The sequence below is a fragment of the Chrysemys picta genome, chromosome 13 (genome assembly GCF_011386835.1).
Source record: "Chrysemys picta bellii isolate R12L10 chromosome 13, ASM1138683v2, whole genome shotgun sequence".
Lineage (NCBI taxonomy): Eukaryota > Metazoa > Chordata > Testudines > Emydidae > Chrysemys > Chrysemys picta.
In genome coordinates, this window is record NC_088803.1 from 10,767,629 (window position 1) to 10,787,229 (window position 19,601).

A 19,601-nucleotide genomic window follows, 5' to 3' on the forward strand; every position below is an offset into this window, starting at 1 on the left:
TGGGAAGATTTGGAGAGAAAGGCAGTTGACAGGCAAGGATGGCAAATGTGGGTAGCTCAATATGCAGCAAAGCAAGGGAAGGACTAAAGTCTAAGGTCTAAGGACAGGGTACAGTGGTCTGAAGTGACATCCGGCTGCCTGTTCAAAACAAGGGAACCATCGATCAGTCACCTGGTACACGGCATCTGCATGTCCTTGGATCAGCACAGAGAGACAAAGGTTACAACAGCACAAGCCATCCTGCTCCTTCTCACTGCCTGTCCCTTCGTCTCTCTGTCCCCACATGGGCTCCCCTGGGTCTGTGATCCCTGCTCACTTTAACACAGACCCCAGACCCCTCTGCTCTTTGTTCTCTTGACTCAATCCCATGCTTAGCTGCCTCAGCTCAGTGGTATTCTGTCTCAGCAGAGTTGGCCATTCCTGGCCAGACAGTCTTAGGTCTGGTCTATACTACCCGCCTGAATCGGCGGGTAGAAATCGACCTCTCGGGGATCGATTTATCGCGTCCCGACGGGACGCGACAATCGATCCCCGAATCGGCGCTCTAACTCCACCAGCGGAGGTGGTAGTAAGCGCCGCCGACAAAAAGCGGCAGAAGTCGATTTTGCCGCCGTCCTCACAACGGGGTAAGTCGGCTGCAATACGTCGAATTCAGCTACGCTATTCACGTAGCTGAATTTGCGTATCTTAAATCGACTCCCCGCTGTAGTGTAGATGTACCCTTAGTGGCTCTATGTCTCGAATACCTGGCCTGATCTCCCATGTCCTGGGGAGAAAATCAATCCCACCCACAAGAGGGAGTGATGTCGAGGGGATTGGGTCAAACAGAGTCAGACCTCCCAGCACTTCCAAGGCTCCTGTCCCCTAGGGCTGGCTGGGCTTTTCTCAGAGTGTTACCCCCTGGCTCACGGGGTCACAGCGCCACTCACTCAAATTTGCCTCAGCTGCTCCCCACAATCAGTGATGCGTCAGCTACTCTGGATTTCGAGGCTTGGGGAGTTCATTCATTTCCCAGGAAGGCAACCCTTGGAGTTTGTTACCTTCATTTTTATTTGTTGCAGGGGCACAAAGCAGAGAGCAAAAAGAACCAGCAGGGATAGTATGTGGCAGGGGGGAACGAATGAGGGCCTAGTGATCAATCATTTCATTTTCAGGGAGATTCGGGGCAAGCACGCTCCATGGCTCTCAATGGCCGGCTCCACACACAACGCTGCACCAGTGTGACTAACTTTAAATCCACATAAGTTAAACTAAGATCTTTGGGGCAGACAGGCCCACTAATAGAAATTACGGGCCCCAGGACAGCACAATCAATGGGCCCCCGGTCTCCCTCCCTTGGCCAGAGCCACAAGCCCACCTGCCCAGAGAAGCCCCGAGCGCCCCCCCACCCGCGGCCAGAGGACCCCCCTGGCCAGTCACAGCCCCATCCCCCACCTGCCTGGAGGAGCCCCTGCTTGCTGTAGCCCCATTCCCACCTGCCCGGAGGAGCCCCGGGCCAGCTGCAGCTCTGCCTCCCCTCCCTTCCCCAGACTAAATCCAGGCTATGCAGCAGCCCCGGAACCTGCATGCGGCATACCAAAAGTGTCTTTGGAGAGATGCTTTTCCCGAGAGCAGGTGGGGTCTGGGGAAGGGAGGGGAGGCGTGGCTGCGGCTGGCCCAGGACTCCTCTGGCCTGGGGGTGGGGTTGCTCAGGGCTTCTCCGGGCGGGGAGGAGGGATCTTCTGGCTCTGGCCACGGGGGAAGGGTGCGGGGTATGGAGTGGAGCCGGTGGCTAGCCTCCCCAAAGGGAGGCTCCACATGCCACCCACACGCCCATGCCTGCAGCCTGCCCAGGTGATTTAAAAGGGCCTGGCAGTGTTCCTGGCTGCAGCTACTACAGCAGTGGCCGGGACCCCCAGGCCCTTTTAAATTGCTCAGGCCCCTGGGCAATTGTCCCCTTTGCCCCTCCCCCCCCATCGGCTAACCTGGGGCTAGGGAGAGTCTTTCTGTTCTGTGAATGTACAGCACCTGGTGCATCAGTGTCCTGGGACATGACTGGAGCTCCCCCAACAGAAATAACCAACACTAGTAATAATTCCACAGACCCACATCAGGTTAAAAGTGGTGTCATCGGTCTGCCCAGCACTCGGGATGCCTTCTCTACATGGGAAAGACTTACTTCAATCAGTTTTAAACCCCATTAGAGGGCTTTCCCTTCAGCCCCTCCCCTGGTTCTTGTCATGCAGACAGAAAGCCAAAGACCAGAAGTCCGAAGCGCCGTTTGGAACTAACCCCAATAAACATCACATGGCCTGCGCTTCGGACTTCCGGTCTTTGGCAGGTCCCTTTTGTATCCCATGGGAGGGGTAAGGAATGAGGTTGTGTTCTGGCCAAGGCCAGGATTTCCTTTGGCTTTTAGTGTTTCTTATGCCTCCCCCCATCCCGCTTGCCCTCCTAACTGGTTGCTTAACCTTGGCTTGAGAAAGAGGCCAATGTATGCTCGTATATCACACTACCACCATACCCAGTAACATTTTAGTTCCATCTCTTATGTCTTTTAACCCTATCCGCTTGTGGGCAGATGTAACACACAGTGTCTTTGTTCTTCACACATATTAGTAAGGATATAAGAGTATCAAAAGTCAAACCCAAAATTCTGTCTTAGGTTGACAAACAATCCTATATACTAACAAACCAATGCAATCCACAGTGCGGGTGCTTGGATGCTGGGGAAGTGGAGTGGGGGAGGGCAGGGTCAGCAGGTCAGACTGAATGAGGAGGATAGGTCCAATCAATGGCTGTTGGCCAAGATGGCCAGGGTTGCAACTCCATGCTCTGGGTGTCGCTAATCCTCTGACTGCCAGAAGCTGGAACTGGATGACAAGGGATGGATCCCTTGATAATTGCCCTGTTCTGTTTATTTGCTCTAAAGCATCTGGCATGGTTGGAAGACAGGATACTGGGTTAGATGGACCACTGGTCAGACCCAGTATGGCCCTTGCTATGTTCGAGCTTTAAAAAGCTACGGATATGTGAATTTTGGTTTCCAAGTGGCTTATTTCGGTGTAGCTGAAACCTGTTCGCTATTGATTTAGCTAAGCCAAAATCAGAATGTCCACATGAGGATCTGCACTGATTTAACTAAACCAACTTAAAGTCACACCTTAGGTTACATGGATGCATCTTGCTCATGTGGACAACACAAAGTAAATGGAGACAAGTCAATCATCCATCCACATGGGGTTTCACACTGGTTTAAATAATCGACAGAAAAAAAATGATTTAACCAATGCTGCCACTGCCAAGTATCCAGAAATCATTAAATTGACTTCAAAATATGAGATTTTATTTTTTAAATGTTGAGTTATACCTATTTGCCCTCGGGTGAAGGAGATTTTGGGGTTCATCCTGTGATGGTTTTCTCCAGAACTGCAAGGGACAGAAATATACTTCAATATTTTGATTAAAAAATGAGATTCTCATATGATTCCAGCAGCTGGGGATTAACAAAAAGCAGCCAATCTGGTGAGACTTGTGATTAAATGGAGAGATCTGGCAGTGCTGGATGAATTAAACCAGTGCAGCTTTGTGAGCAGACAAGCCCTAAAGCTCTGGCTTGTTGGGTCTGATCTTTCCTTACCCCGCATCTCATGCACCAGTGCAAAGAGGGTGTCAACAGCTATGAAAGATCTAGATGATCTTTGTCCTGGAGCCACCCACAGCACAAGGGGCAGGCCATTGGGGAATGGAGTCCAGTGTCCCTGAAGAGTAGCAGAAGATGGACATTACAGCTCATAGAGAGGCACTGGGAAGCTCTGCTTTAATGAGGTAACTTTTTCATCACTTTCTTTATCCAGGGGATGAAGTGTGAGACTCTCGTGTAGACTTCAGGAGCAGACTGATCCTTAAAATCCCAGGAGACAATGCCTTGGGCCACCCCGTTACACACCAGGGGGCCCCCAGAATCACCCTGAAAAACAAAACAAGGAGCAGGGTGAGGAATGTCTGACCCAGTGCTTTCCCCTTGCCCCTTAATGCGAGACACAACCGGGAGTTTACTTCTCTGGGCCAAGCTGATAGGAGATGTTCCCAGCTCACCTCCATTATGTACTTCTCCAGCAAATGCCACCCCAGCCCCAGGCCCAAACCCAGCCCCATCACAGCTCCCTGAGAATTAGAACCATCCAAGGCAGAAGGAGATTTACCTCTAAGGTTCCTTCAGGGACTCCCATATCCCCAGCACAGAGCATTGACTTATAGTTATACTGCCTGCCAAAGTAATTCATGCAGAATTTGTTCTCCTTCACTGGCAGCTCCACCTCCATCAACACATCTGAAGTCTTCCCAGTGTCTGAGCTAGTAAGTCCCCATCCAGCCACACTGCACCTTGTGCCTGGCTTGACTTTCTGCTTTGCCTTTGGCAGCTTAATGGGTCTCACCCAGTCATTCACCTGTGCCAGGGACTCCAGCTGCCAAAGAGAAAGAGGGAACAATAGATGAGCAAGGACACAAGGATCTGAGTAACATCAGGGGTGGGGGATCAAACAGAGAGAGGAATGACAAGGAGGACATAGCAGGTACAGCCCTGTGACAGCAGCAGTACCCAGAGCAGTATGAGGTCCTTAGGAGAAGGGTGATGGGATGGGGGCAGTAGTGTGAGGTCACAGGGGTGGGGTGATGGGATGGGGACAGTACCTGCAGCAGCATGATGTCATTTTCCAATGTCTCATCATTGTATTCTGGGTGGGGGATTCGGTGACGGACACAGATCTCCTGCCTTCCCGGTTCCTGTCTTGAAACATTGTGGGCTGCCAGGACCACGGTAATAGTGCTAAGAAATACAAGGGGATGCAGTGGCTGTAGATAGGCCAATACTGTCGATACAGAAATGGGCCATTAATTTAGCTGAAGAGTGTGTATAGATGCTGCCTTGCACTCATGATCAATGCACAGAATCCATGATATGCTTGTTTATGTAACCAGGAAGCTGAATCACTAGGATCACCACCCATCACACAGGCCTGGCCTAAACTTAAAACATAGCTATATTGGCCAGTGGGGTAAAACCCCACATCCCTGCCTGACATAGCAGTGCTGGCAAATGTCCCAATGTCGATGCAGCTCTATCAATGGAAGAGGGCCACTATTGACATAGCTAATGTCGTTTAGGGAGTTGGGGTTCCTACAACGGCAGAAAAACACGTTGCTTCAGAGTGCACTGCATCTGTACTGGGGGGCTGGGCCAACACAGGCTGTGTCATATAGACATAGCCACAGGCGCATGGGAGAGCTTGAGTAGAACCTGAGCAGTGTGACCCAAGGGATTTCCCTGGGGACTGAAGTAGCAAATCCAGGGGCTGCGGCATTGACTGGTGGAGCTGTGTGTGTCCGAGAGAAGCAGCAGAAAGAGCAAAGAAGCAGCCAGAGAAGGCACCAGCCATAGCCAAAGAAGCATGGGTAGCGTGACCCTCTGCTAAGTTTGGGGAGAGAGCTTTTGGGCAGAGTGCTGGCTGAAAGAGGCTTGGGACTGGGGATAAAGACACAGTCACTTGCTTAATTCTGACTGCATTCAGAGAAAAAGTACTTTGGACATTCTTTGTAGATGTAACCCTTCTGCCTGGTGGCGCCAGCAGCAGCCAGGGCCAGGTTCAATATCTAGAGGTTCCTTTCCATTGATCCAGCACAGAACCGGCTCGAGCCCCCACCCAGTAACCTGAGAGGCAATACTTCCCCACTCACAAGCAGAGTCTGAGTGTAGAAAAGAAACTTTTAATAAAGGGAGGGAAGTAACTGGGCGTTAATTTGGGAAAACATCACAAACAGGGTTCATAAATATAAACCGTGAGTAAAAGCCTCACTCAAAGTAAGATGGCCAGTGTCCTTTTCCCCTCAGTTTCTTAAGTCCATATTTAACAATTCCTGCATTTAGCATGAACATTATTGGTGACTAGAAATGTCTTGCAGCACCCCCACTCACTGCTCGGGCCAAGGGCAGTAATAATACCATTCCTGGAGCAGCAGATCAGGGTCTTTGTTGCTGATACCTTCCATACCCAGCACAACAGTGCCTCAAGCCATTAGTGGCCTAAAATGTCAAGAGACAAGCCCCGGGACAGGGACTAGCTGGCTCAGGAGTGGGGGATGGCACATTTCTTACCCAAGGTTGCAGTTACAATGAGCCACCGTCACCACCACATCCTCCCGGATCAGGAACCCTCCGCAGTGTCCTCCTTTCCCTATCTTCACAAAGGCCATGTAGGGTCTGGAATGAGGCTGAGCTTCCCATCCTCCGATGATCTCCCCTGGCAGAGAGATGTTGAGGGGCAAAACTCAGCTGCTTTGGGACAACATGAGGCTGGATAGTGTAATCAAGGACCCCAGACACATCCCTACCCTCATCCTCAGCCTCTGCTGCCTCAGATCATCCCCTCAACCCAGCCAGCCCAGTTTCCCTGCCCCCTCCTCCTGGATCAGCCCCTCGACCCAGCTAAGGTGGAGATCTCTGACAATCACCTCCCTCCCCATTGAGTTCACTGGGGAATGCCATTGAGGCTGGTGGTTGTGGAGCTCTGTTGAAACCCTGTCCCACATGTCGCAGGTCAGACCTGCCCCTCACCCACTGGCCATGGGGGTTTTGGTCTTTCCAGACTAACCCTGCCCTGACAACACCCGCCCCATTAATCAGCTGTCAGAGCAATCCCTCTGACAGGCCCCCCGGCAGCCTAGAACTGGGGGGAGCAGATCTATGCCAAGCCCTAGATGTGTCTGGCTCTGCCCAGCTACCAGAATGCCCCCCTGGGGCACAGACAGGTTAGGGCAGCCCTGAGGCTGCTGTGCCTTGAACAGACAGCCACAGGAGTCATCTGCATTTGGATCACTGCTGTACTGGTTACTGGTGCAGGAAATCTAGGTGGGCTCCCAAAGGATGCAATGGCCTCCTGACTCTGTGGTTGACCCCAGCCCTGGAGCACAGTCCTTGAGCTAAAGGGGCAAGCTTCCCTAAAGCAGACAGGATCCTCACGGATGTATGGAAACAGCTTCCCCCAATCTGCTCCCCACCCCACCACTCTGCAGATGCCTCAGCCCTGGGGCACCCCACAAGGGAGCTGGGGAGATGGTGAGGAGAACCCACCTTCTTTCAGAGCCCCCAGGATTCCAGTATTGGGGAAGCAACCCCAGGACCTTCCACTGAGCCATGTGCAGGCTCTGCTTCATATGCCCCCCCCCATACTCACCAGCCCGAGCCCTGGGGGGCAGGAAAACGGCCACAGGGAGCAGGAGTAGTAGCAGCATCCTCTTCACCAGAGCAGGGAAGGAGAAGGTGCTTCTCACACAGCGCTGGGTGTTTATAGACATGGCTGGGGGACAGGAAACCTCAGGGTGAAACTCTCTGCCACGTAAAAAGAACAGGAGTACTTGTGGCACCTTAGAGACTAACAAATTTATTTGAGCATAAGCTTTTGTGGGCTACAGCCCACTTCTTCGGATGCATAGAATGGAACATATATTGAGGCGATATATATATATATATACAGAGAGCATGAAAAGGTGGGAGTTGTCTAATTACAAACATTGAATCTATCTCCCCATGTAAGTATTCTCACACTTCTTATCAAACTGTCTGTACTGGGCTATCTTGATTATCACTTCAAAACTTTTTTCTCTTACTTACTTGGTCTCAAAGTTGGTAAGACAACTCTCACCTTTTCATGCTCTCTGTATGTGCATATATATCTCCTCAATATATGTTCCATTCTATGCATCCAAAGAAGTGGGCTGTAGTCCACGAAAGCTTATGCTCAAATAAATTTTTTAGTCTCTAAGGTGCCACAAGTACTCCTGTTCTTTTTGCAGATACAGACTAACACGGCTGCTACTCTGAAATCTCTGCCATGTGGCTCTCTGGAGACCTCACAACGTGGGCTGGGGGGAGGGTCAGGCCCATCTGAGTCTGCACAGCTGGGGCTGGTCCATGCCCCATTGTGCCCAGCTGGGACCCTGCAGCCTCTGTCTCCAGGAACATCGGGTGTTGAGCTGGGGGACAGGACTTCCCCCCTAACCCTAGAGACAGTAGAGTCTCTCCCCGCTTATTGTAGTGGGGGCTGTGGTTAACCCAAATTCATCTCAGCTGCGGATGGGAACCTGGCCCTTTGATCCTTCTCATATGTCTCCCCCGACCATGAGAGATACAGGGGAAGGAGCTGAGGTCAGAGAGACCAAACACCGAACTTCAAGGCATCAGTGATAGGAGGGCCTCTTACATGTACAAGCCACTGAGCCAGCCAGTTCTCTTGCCTGGGGCCAGATGGGACCCTGTACCCCCTAGAGGGGAAAGGCCCTATGTCCTATTCTCTGTCCCCTCACCAGGCTTGGGTCAATGGGACCGTAGCTCCATTGGAGTCAATGGGGCCAGATCCCAGCTGGGGTCAAAGGGCTGTAGCTCCTTGAGTCAACGGGCCAAATCCTCAGCTGATATCAATCAGCTGTAGCTCCATTAGAGCCAATGGGGCCAGACCCCAGCTGTGGTCAATGAGCCATAGCAGTGCAATAACCCACAGTGTAACTGTCAGCGGTTGGGGTCTCTCCTCCCAAGTGGTGGGAGAACCCCACAGTGTTTGTTACAGGGCCAGAGACAGACTCTGTTTAACAGGAATTGCCCTGAATACAGAGAAGGAAACACCATGAAGGTGAAAAGGTTTCTATCAATTCAATGCTGAGCTGTTCATGGAGTGGGAGAGGTGACGGACAGAGGGAACCATCAGACCATCTCCTCTGCCCCACTTCCCTGTACCAGGTGGACCAGAGAGCCTATCCCAGGGGATCTGAATGACTTTGCCTGGGAATTGGCCATTCAAATCCCTTTGGTGGCTGGGCCAGACTCAGGCTCGGAGATATTGTGGCCAAGGGCTGGGCTGGATTCTCTGTCCCTAGTAGGGTGTGACTCAAGGTGGGATTGTATCCAACAGCTCTGCTCTAGTTTGAACCAGGATTAACTCAGGGATGTCCCCGGGCCAGGGCTGCACTAGGGTCAGACGGGATGAGCACCATGGCCCCTTCTGGCCTTGGAATGGATGAGTCTATCGAAGGAATGTGGCTCCCTTATTCTAGGGGGTCAGGGTGGAGGGACCCAGGGTGTCTGAGGGCATCCATCTCTCTCATGCCTCTGGCTCAGACAAATCTGGCCCTTAGCCAGACAGGGATCAGCAACACGGCACCTCCCAGTACTGGGGAGCGCTGGCCAGCACTGCCCCTGTTACCAGACAGAGAGAGCCAGATGGAGGGGCGTGTGGAGACACACAGATCAATTCAGGTTTCAGAGTAGCAGCCGTGTTAGTCTGTATCCGCAAAAAGAAGAACAGGAGTACTTGTGGCACCTTAGAGACTAACAAATTTATTAGAGCATAAGCTTTCGTGGACTACAGCCCACTTCTTTGGATGCATATAGAATGGAACATATATGGAGGAGATATATATACACACATACAGAGAGCATAAACAGGTGGGAGTTGTCTTACCAACTCTGAGAAGCCAATTAATTAAGAAAAAAAACTTTTGAAGTGATAATCAAGCTAGCCCAGTACAGACAGTTAAGAACTGTGAGAATACTTACAAGGGGAGATAGATTCAATGTTTGTAATGGTTCAGCCATTCCCAGTCCTTATTCAAACCGGAGTTGATTGTGTCTAATTTGCATATCAATTCTAGCTCAGCAGTCTCTCGTTGGAGTCTGTTTTTGAAGTTTTTCTGTTGTAATATAGCCACCCGCACGTCTGTCACTGAATGACCAGACAGGTTAAAGTGCTCTCCCACTGGTTTTTGAGTATTTTGATTCCTGATGTCAGATTTGTGTCCATTAATTCTTTTGCGTAGAGACTGTCCGGTTTGGCCAATGTACATGGCAGAGGGGCATTGCTGGCACATGATGGCATATATCACATTGGTAGATGTGCAGGTGAACGAGCCCCTGATGGTATGGCTGATGTGATTAGGTCCTATGATGATGTCACTTGAATAGATATGTGGACAGAGTTGGCATCGGGGTTTGTTACAAGGATAGGTTCCTGGGTTAGTGGTTTTGTTCAGTGATGTGTGGTTGCTGGTGAGTATTTGCTTTAGGTTTGCTTTAGGTTGTCTGTAAGCGAGGACAGGTCTGTCTCCCAAGATCTGTGAGAGTAAAGGATCATCTTTCAGGATAGGTTGTAGATCTCTGATGATGCGCTGGAGAGGTTTTAGTTGGGAGCTGAAGGTGACAGCTAGTGGTGTTCTGTGATTTTCTTTGTTGGGCCTGTCTTGTAGGAGGTGACTTCTGGGTACTCGTCTGGCTCTGTCAATCTGTTTTTTCACTTCAGCAGGTGGGTATTGTAGTTTTGAGAATGCTTGATAGAGATCTTGTAGGTGCTTGTCTCTATCCGAGGGATTACGAGGAGGATGCCTGGCTACTTGGGCACGTGTCTATAATGTATAGGAAAAAATCCATGTGATCTGTCCTAGGTCCCAGCCTCCTGCATTAACCGCAAGCCCAGCCTTCCCCCGTAGCGGCTAATTCCCTCCTCAGCTCTGGCAGATGCAACAGCTGCTCTGGATTTCACAGCTCGGGTTGATCCCTCATTCCCAGAATCACTTTTTTTGTAACTTTATTTTTATTCATTGCTGGCTACAAAGCAGTGAGAGAAATGCAACAGGCCGTGCAGCAGGGCAGGGAGAGGAGGTGGGAAGGAGGCGATCAGCCTTGGTGATTGATCTGCCTGCTCTTAATAAACTCCAGTGATGGAGATTCCACAACCTCCCTAGGCAATTTATTCCAGTGCTTAACCACCCTAAAAGTCAGGAATTTTTTTCCTAATGTCCAGCCTAAATCTTCTTTGCTGCAATTTAAGCCAATTACTTCCTGTCCTGACCTCAGTGATTAAGGAGAACAATTTATCACCCTCCTATTCATAGCAGTCGTTTAGGTATTTGAAGACTGTTATCATGTCCCCTCTCAGCCTTCTCTTCTCCAGACTAAACAAACCCAGTTTTTTTCAATCTTTCCTCATAGATGATGTTTTCTAGTCCTGTAATCATTTTTGTTGCTCTTCTCTGGAATTTCTACAATTTCTCCACATCTTTCCTGAAGTGCGGTGCCCTCAACTGGACACAACATTCCAGTTGAGGCCTAATCAGTGCTGAGTAGAGCGGAAGCATTACTTCTTATGTCTTGTTTACAACACTCTTGCTAATACATCCCAGAATGATGTTTGCTTGTTTTGCAACAGGATTCCATTGTTGGCTCATATTTAGTTTGTGGTCCACTATGACCCCCAGATACTTTTCTGCAGTACTCCTTCCCAGGCAGTCATATCCCATTTTGCATGCGTGCAACTGATTGTTCCTTCCAAATACAGAGATTTGCATTTGCCCTTATTGAATTGTGCCATGTTTATTTCATACCATCTCTCCAGTTTAAGATCATTTTGAATTCTAATCCTGTCCTCAAAAGCACTCCCAACCCTTCCCAGCTTGATATCATCCACATACTTTCTAAGTGAACTCACTATGCCATTATCTAAATCATTTATGAAATTATTGACTAGAACCTGACCCGGGACAGATGCCTGTGGGACCCCACTCGATATGCCCTTCCTGCTTGGCTGTGAACCACTGACAACAACTTTCTGGCAACGGTTTTCTAACCAGTTGTTCAGCCCCCTTATAGTATGTTCATCTAGGCTATATTTCTCTAGTTTATGTATAAGAAGGTCATATGAGACAGTATCAAAAGCTATACTAACGTTGAGATAAATCACATCTACTGCTTCCTCCCCATCCACTAGGCTTGTTACCCTGTCAAAGGATGCTAGGTTGCTTACAATCTGAGTGTTGGATTATTTGCTCCATTCTCTTTCCAAGTACCAAAATAAAGATGACTGGTCTATCGTTACTGGGTTCCCTTATTCCCTTTTTTATAGACAGGTACTGTCTTTGCCCTTTTCCAGTCTTCTGGGATCCCTCCTGTCATCCAAGAGTTCTCAAAGATAATCACTAACGGCTGAAAGAGAGAGAGAGAGAGACAGAGAGAGAGAGATGGGGTTTATGGGGATAGATAGATAGATAGATAGATTGACTGTGGACTTGCACTGCTGCTGAGATCCCTGTCGGCCTTTGGGAGCTAAGCATAATTTAAGCCCTGTACTTACCGTTTCTCTCGGATGCAGAGGTTGCTGAGGGATTTTAATGCTGCCTTCTGCATCCCCGGGGTGCCCCACACCAAACCCAAGAGAACCAAGATCCTTCCTAAAGCAGCTTATCTCCCATCCCAGCTGGTGCGGAATTCTCCAGCAAAACATTATTTCGACCTGGCAAGCCCCATGAGCTCCCCGTGCGAGGCAGCGGCAAAAGGGCTAGTGCCCTCCTTGGCCATGTAAACAGGGCCGTGGTGAGCAGGAGCAGGGAGTGCTGTTTCCCTGGGGATACTGGGATCCTGCACCAGTTCTGGGGTGCACACTTGAACGGGGATGGTGGCAAACTGGAGACGGGGCGGCTCTATGTTTTCTGCCGCTCCAAGCACGGATGTCAGGTGGCCTTTGGCTGCACGCCTGCAGGCGGTCCGCTGGTCACGCGGATTCAGCGGGGTTTCTGCGGGTGATCTGCCGGTCCCGCACCTTCGGCGTACCTGCCTCCGAATTGCTGCCAAAGCCGTGGGACAAGTGGACCTTCCGCAGGCATGCAACCGAAGGCTGCCTGACTGCTGCCCTCACAGCGACCGGCAGGCCACCCCCCACGGCTTGCTGCCCCAGGCACATCGGGGCAGGATGGGGCCAGGGCAATGACTGGGGGGCTGGAGAAAGCTCCTGGCAGGGAGAGACTGAAAGCGCTCGCTCTGTTTGGCTTCTTCACACATCATGGGGAAGGCATCTCTACAAATGGATACAAGGACCTTCACAGGGAGACAGAGCCGGGTGCTGGGGGCTCTGCAATCCAGTAGGGAAAGGCAGAGAAAGATCCATGGGGGAAACTGAAGCCTGACCAAATCCAACGGGAAGGGAGGCCCCAGTGTGGGACAGGGAGGGGGATTAACCAGGGAACCAGCTCCCTGGGCAGGGGGGTTTCTCCGTCTCTGGCTGATGTCAGATCCAGTCTGGCTGCCTTGCTGGAAGAGGTGTTCACAGAACACCAGTGACCGGGCTCAATCCGGGGGAGATGGGTGAGGTTCTCCAGCCAGGGTCACTCAGAAGGGCAGACAGGTCGGTTGAACGGACCCTGCTGGACTGAACATCTGGGGATCCAGGTATGCAGGGGCAGAACAGACATGAGGGATTCTTCCATCTACAGCTGGGAGGCCTCAGTGCTGGCCATGTCCCCTGCCGGCTGCACAGAGGGCACCAGCGCAGGAAGGAAACCCCCACGATGCCTGCGGGACATGGCATGAGGCTTCCTCTCCGGGAATCTCCACCCCTGTCACTGCTCGGGAATTTCTTGGTGGGTGGGAACATGACCCTGCGCTTCCCGGATCACCTCTTCCAAGGTCCCCTCCCTGCCTCCGCTCTATATAAACCCCGGGACTGAGACAGACCCACCAGCCCTAGCCCCTGGATTTGCATCAAGGGTGCTGCTGCTGGTCTCCATGGCCTTTCTCCCACTCACCGCAGCCTTTGTCCTGCCCCCGAGACCTCATAGGAGTGACTGGAGGTGAGAAACTAGTTTACGTCCCAGGCCCAGGGGGCTCACAGTCAGAGTGGGCCTGAGTAAAACGCTGAGTTTTTGGTTCAGGGGCCCAATATCCAGGCAAAAGTGGGGTTCCTCCCCAAATTGATTTTTTTCTCACTGAAATGAAAACCCTAAAAAGACATTACTTCAAAGCAAATATTTGTTTCATTTTTTCCATTTTCTTTAGAGTGTTTCCTTTGACCTGAAACAAAATTTTCTTTTTTTGTTTTGGGTTTCATTTTGGGGCCTGGTCAAGTGTTTTTCCCTTTTATTTTCTTTAATTAGCTGAGTTTTGAACCAAAATACCATTTGCTTTCAGGTGCTTCCTTCAATCCCCCCAAAAATTTTGGGATGTTTTTGAGGGTTTTTTTTTTCACTGTCTTAAACATTTATTTTAAAGAAATACTTCACTCTGTTTCTAAACAAAACAAAAAAAGGTGAGATGTTCTGTTTCCCGGTTCCCAGAATGTAAATTGCCTACTTTTTCCAGAAAAAAAAAATCCTTTTTTTAGCCAAAATAATCCTCAGAATTCCACTAGAATTTTCAGGTTCCTTTGATGCCCCAAAGTTGCATTTTTTTTTTTGTAAATTTGCCAATTCCTTAAAAACTTTTGCCCAGCTCTAGTGGTGAGATTGGGGAGATTGTGGCCCATGGGCAGCGCAGCCCACACCAGGGACAGAGGGATAGAATTAACCGTCAGGCTCAGGTGAGTATCAGTAGACAGGATATGGGGGCCGGGGGGTGAGAGGAATCCCTGGCCTAGTTCTCTGAGTTCAGACTGATGAAGGAGAGAGCAGAGAGCCTGGTTTCGTTAAAATCTAAGTTATGGTTCCTTGAGGTCTCACTAGGCTGAGAACAGAGTCAACATGGAAACACCCGAATACCGAGATTAAAGAAAGACAAGGAGATACAATCTCTGCCGTGAAGTCTCACCACTTCTCCTCTTGTCCTTCTAACCCTGAAGGAGGGAAGGGGCTGTGCATAGGTGCTGGGCCAAGCATCCGGGAACCCTTCTGGAATTCAACATTCTCTGATGCAATCAGCAAGCTCTCTTATCCCACATACTGACCTCTGTCTCCAGGGTCATTTGCACAGGCAGATATGGGCTTCTTGCTACTTCCAATTCTACCCAGTAGATGGCGATGCTGCATAAAAAACTCTTTGATCCTTTTCTTTTAGATATGTTTCATTCACTCCAGCCACCTTATTTCTGTGTCAGCCCAGCCTAGGCATCTGGGATTCCCCCGCTTTAAACAATTTCTTTTCATATTTCAAAGTTACACTCAGGTTAGGGCTTTACACCTTTCCATGTGTGTTTTGTGTTTTCCTTCTTCTGTCGTGCAGTTCAATGATTCAGAGATTCCAAGATCATTGTGATCATCTTGTGTGCCTCCTGTATAAGACAGGCCAGAGAACATCCCCTAGATAATTCCTTTTGATCTATAGCAGATCTTTTACAAAATGCAATCTTCATTAAAAATTGCCAGTAATGGAGAATCCACCATTACCCTGTTAAAAATTCATACCATGAAACAATTCTTTAGAAAGAAAAACAAACAAAATCCTTTATAGTCCCTCTGAATTTGAATTTGAAAACAATTGATCTTGACTTTCTCAGTATAAGGTGTGTTTTCCAATCTTTTGATCATTCTCATGGCTCTTCTCTGACCCCTCTCTAATTTATCAACGTCTTTCTTGAACCATGGACACCAGAACTAGATGATAGGTCACCCTGAATAGGACACCAGTCCATTGGTCAGTCTTTGAGGGTCTCTTTGGCCAACCAAAAGGTGAAGGAGGAAGTTCATCCATATGTAGGTGCATAAGATGATCTCTGTGTTACTCAGTCGCACAACTTTAGGTAGAAATCTGCATGGGCCAGGAGCACAGCTGTGATAATACCACCCCACCGTTTAATGCCCTCATATTCTCCCCTTGGCTTTTCCAGCAACATCTTTGTCTACCTGGGAGTCCAAGACTTCATGAAGCCAGGACAGAACTGGCAACAGATCCAGGCCCATCACTGGGTCCAGCACCCTGGCTTCAACGATGAGGATTTTCACAATGACATAATGCTGCTGAAGGTACTGCCCCTAGTGACCTCACACTGCTAGTGTACTGCCTCCATCCCATCACCCTGCCCCCAGTGACCTCACACTGCTAGTGTACTATCTCCATCCCGTCACCCTGCCCCAGTGACCTCACACTGCTAGTGTACTGCCTCCATCCCATCACCCTGCCCCCAGTGACGTCACACTGCTAGTGTACTGCCTCCATCCCATCACCCTGCCCCAGTGACCTCACACTGCTAGTGTACTGCCTCCATCCCATCACTCTGCCCCCAGTGACCTCACACTGCTAGTGTACTGCCTCCATCCCATCACCCTGCCCCCAGTGACCTCACACTGCTAGTGTACTGTCTCCATCCCATCACCCTGCTCCAGTGACCTCACACTGCTAGTGTACTGTCTCCATCCCATCACCCTGCCCCCAGTGACCTCACACTGCTAGTGTACTGCCTCCATCCCATCACCCTGCCCCAGTGACCTCACACTGCTAGTGTACTGCCTCCATCCCATCACCCTGCCCCCAGTGACCTCACACTGCTAGTGTACTGCCTCCATCCCATCACCCTGCCCCAGTGACCTCACACTGCTAGTGTACTGCCTCCATCCCATCACCCTGCCTCCAGTGACCTCACACTGCTAGTGTACTGCCTCCATCCCATCACCCTGCCCCAGTGACCTCACACTGCTAGTGTACTGCCTCCATCCCATCACCCTGCCGCCAGTGACTTCACACTGCTAGTGTACTGCCTCCATCCCATCACCCTGCCCCAGTGACCTCACACTGCTAGTGTACTGCCTCCATCCCATCACCCTGCACCCAGTGACCTCACACTGCTAGTGTACTGTCTCCATCCCATCACCCTGCCCCAGTGACCTCGCATTGCTAGTGTACTGCCTCCATCCCATCACCCTGCCCCCGGTGACCTGACACTCACTCCCTGGATACACATCTGTGCTCTGGCTGGGTGGTGCTGCCCCACAGCAGCTCCGATCCCTGCACTGATTCGGGTCCAGTCTCTCTCTCTCGCCCATGGCAGCTGTCACACAACGCAGAGCTGACGGAGTGGGTGGTGCCCATCCCCCTGCCAGAGACCAATCACCATGTCAGCCCAGGCTCCGAGTGCAGCATGGCCGGGTGGGGTCAGACCGGAGTGAACACAACCACCGACAGGCTGAAGGAGCCGGAGCAGGAGGTAGTGTTGCGCGGCCTGTGCAAAGAGCAGTACCGTCATTATGACCCCACCACCACGCTGTGCGCTGGCAGCCCCCATGTTAAGAAATCACCGTTTCAGGTAAATATTCCCCACACACGCACCCGCCCAGAGACAATGGAGGTGCAGCAAGCTGCTCCAGGACAAGGAGCTGGTGGAAACCTATATGTCCTTTCTCCACTGCCCCATAAAGGGAGCCCATGATGCATCATGGGAAATGCAGCCCAGGCAGGGAGCCAAGCCCCTAGGACGTCTCCAGGGATGAATCTTCAGTATAGTGTCCTTGTGCAAGGTGCTGGTGGAAACAGGCTTAAATTTAACATGGGCTCACGCACTTAGGGACAAGTAACAAGAATTGCTGTTCTGAGCCAGGGGCTCATCAACTGGAAGCAACAGAGGGGGAGGGAATCCTGGTGTGTCAGTCAATCGCAGGATGACTATGGGCCACCATCAGGCCAGGGGCAGGAGAAAGATAAATACGATCCTGGGATATAGCAGCTGAGCTGTCTCCAGTAGAAAGAGGGAGGGTTTAATGCCAGTGGAGAAGGCTCTGGGCAGAGCTCAGCTAGAATCTGGTGCCCAATTCTGGGCAGCCCTGTCGGAGTGAGAGGGATCCCGGCTGGAGCAGGTGCCGAGAAGGGCTGGTGGGACGATCAGGGGAATGGAGAGTCGGTCTGAAAAGAGGGGAATAAAATACCTGGGCAAATTAGCCTAAAACACAGGCTGAGTGGGGTCTGATTGCTCTACAAATACATGGGGATGGGGGTAACACAAAGGAGTGAGATGACCAATGAAGCTAAAGGACAAATCAGGGGTGGGGATCAATGGAGGTCAGTGGTGAGGAGTTTCTAACCATCAGAGGGGGAAGGTTCTGGAACAACCTCCATTGGGAACAGTTGGGGGCGGGGGAACAATCTAACCAGGATGCCAATGGAGCTTGACAAGTTTATGGATGGGATGATACAATGGGGCTGTCTGGGATAGTGGGGACTTGACTCCATGACACAGCCCTGTGTTCCCATAAGGCATGCGGCACCTGAACTCCCATGATGCACCATGATTAGACATTTTTGGGCTTCAATTTTTTAGCAAAATGTTCCAGGAAAAATGCTGATGAAAAGAGCCACCCGCCCTCCCAACCCCGCCGCATCCCCACCCCGCCGCATCCCCACCACATGTTCTGACCCTCTCTAGTCTTCACCATCACCTGGGGGTCTACTGGTGAACTCAAACCTGAGGCTACTCAACAGACAGGACACTGGGTGAAATCCTAGTCCCATGGATGTGGATGGGAGCTTTGCCGTTGATGTCCATAGGGCCAGGTTGGCATTGGAGCCGAGGGAGAATCAGTGTTCCCATCTCACAGGAAATGGCAACATTCCAATCTTTGTTTTCCAAGAAAAGTTGGCAGAATGGAAATTCCAAAAGGAGAAATGTTGACTCAGAAATGTTGAAATGTTTCATTGCAACATTTTCAATTGAAATGCAATATGTTGAGATGTGAACAGATTTAAATGCTTCCTTCCACATGAACAAACTGGAGAGTCCAGAGGAGAGAAACAAGAAATAATAAACAATCCGAGGTTTAGAACAGCTGGCCTAGGAGGAAAGGCTGAAAGAATTGGGCATGTTTAGGCTGGAGAAGATGAGGCAGGAGGCGGGGATGTGATAACATATCTTCAAATATGTAAAGGGCTGCTATAAAGAGGACAGTGACCAAATGTTCTCCGTGTCCACTGAAAATAGGAGAAGAAGTAATGGACTTAATATTTAGAAAGGGAGATTCATGTTGGATATCAGAAAAAACTCTCTAACTCTGAGGGTCCTTAAGCTCTGGAGCAGGTTAACTGGGGAGGTTAAGAAATTCTCTGGTTTTTAAGACCAGGTTGGACAAACACCTGTCAGGGATGATCTAGATTTATTTGGTCTGGCTTCCAAGCGGAGGGTTAGACTAGATGGCATCTCTAGGTTCCTACCAGCCCAACATTTCTATGAATCTAGGATTTTGGTTGTTGAGCTCGCCCATAATGCTTCATTTCAAGCCAGTTCAACATTAAGCTGCAGTTCTTTATTAGCACATTGCCTTCTGGGAGCTTAGTTCAGGCCTCTATTTTCCCTTACATAGCCCCTGCCTGGCCTACATCTCCCACAATGCACTGACTCATATGATTCCCATGATGCCATGCATGCATCTGACGAAGTGGGCATTCACCCACGAAAGCTCATGCTCCAATACATCTGTTAGTCTTTAAGGTGCCACAGGACTCTTTGTTGCTTTTTACAGATCCAGACTAACACAGCTACCCCTCTGATACTTGTTTGAACAATTCTCTCTACCTTTTCCAATACTGGCCTGCAGATTGGAGATTGTCTGTGTGAATGATCCAGGGCTGGGGGCGGATAATGGGTAGCGGGCAGCATGCAAGTATGCTGGGTTGAGCCATAAACAAATAAATGAGACTGTCTAAGTCTGGATCCTCAGAGGTGTTTGGGTGCCTAAGTCCCATTGAAATCAGCAGGAGCCTGAATATCTGTGAGGATCTGGGCCCCTAGCTCTTCCCATCAGGGGATCTCAAAGTGCTTTACAAAGGCGGTTGGGATCATTAGCCCCAGATGGGGAAATGGAGGCATGGAGAGGGGCCATGACTTCTCCAA

The 19,601-nt window shown here is 50.3% G+C and overlaps 1 protein-coding gene across 1 annotated transcript; it reads right to left on the reverse strand.

Moving 5' to 3' along the window:
- Window positions 1–3,037: 3,037 nt before the first annotated feature.
- On the reverse strand, window positions 3,038–7,423 carry LOC101947844 (mast cell protease 1A-like). The gene is made up of 5 exons (XM_042846620.2): window positions 7,215–7,423; window positions 6,137–6,281; window positions 4,675–4,810; window positions 4,185–4,448; window positions 3,038–3,949 (listed from the first exon to the last, which is right to left on the reverse strand). Exons 1-5 carry the CDS (start codon window positions 7,333–7,335, stop codon window positions 3,800–3,802), a joined length of 816 nt encoding a protein of 271 aa, XP_042702554.2. The 5' UTR covers window positions 7,336–7,423; the 3' UTR covers window positions 3,038–3,799.
- Window positions 7,424–19,601: the final 12,178 nt, after the last annotated feature.

Bases quoted from the DNA above. Each gene is read 5' to 3' on its own strand.
- LOC101947844 (XM_042846620.2), bottom strand. From the start codon at position 7,335: ATGTCTATAAACACCCAGCGCTGTGTGAGAAGCACCTTCTCCTTCCCT. The intron at 4,811-6,136 runs GTAAGAAATGTG...TGTATTTCTTAG, and splicing joins CATTGTAACTGCAACCTTGG to CACTATTACCGTGGTCCTGG. The intron at 3,950-4,184 runs GTAAATCTCCTT...TTTGTTTTTCAG, and splicing joins TCCCTGAAGGAACCTTAGAG to GGTGATTCTGGGGGCCCCCT.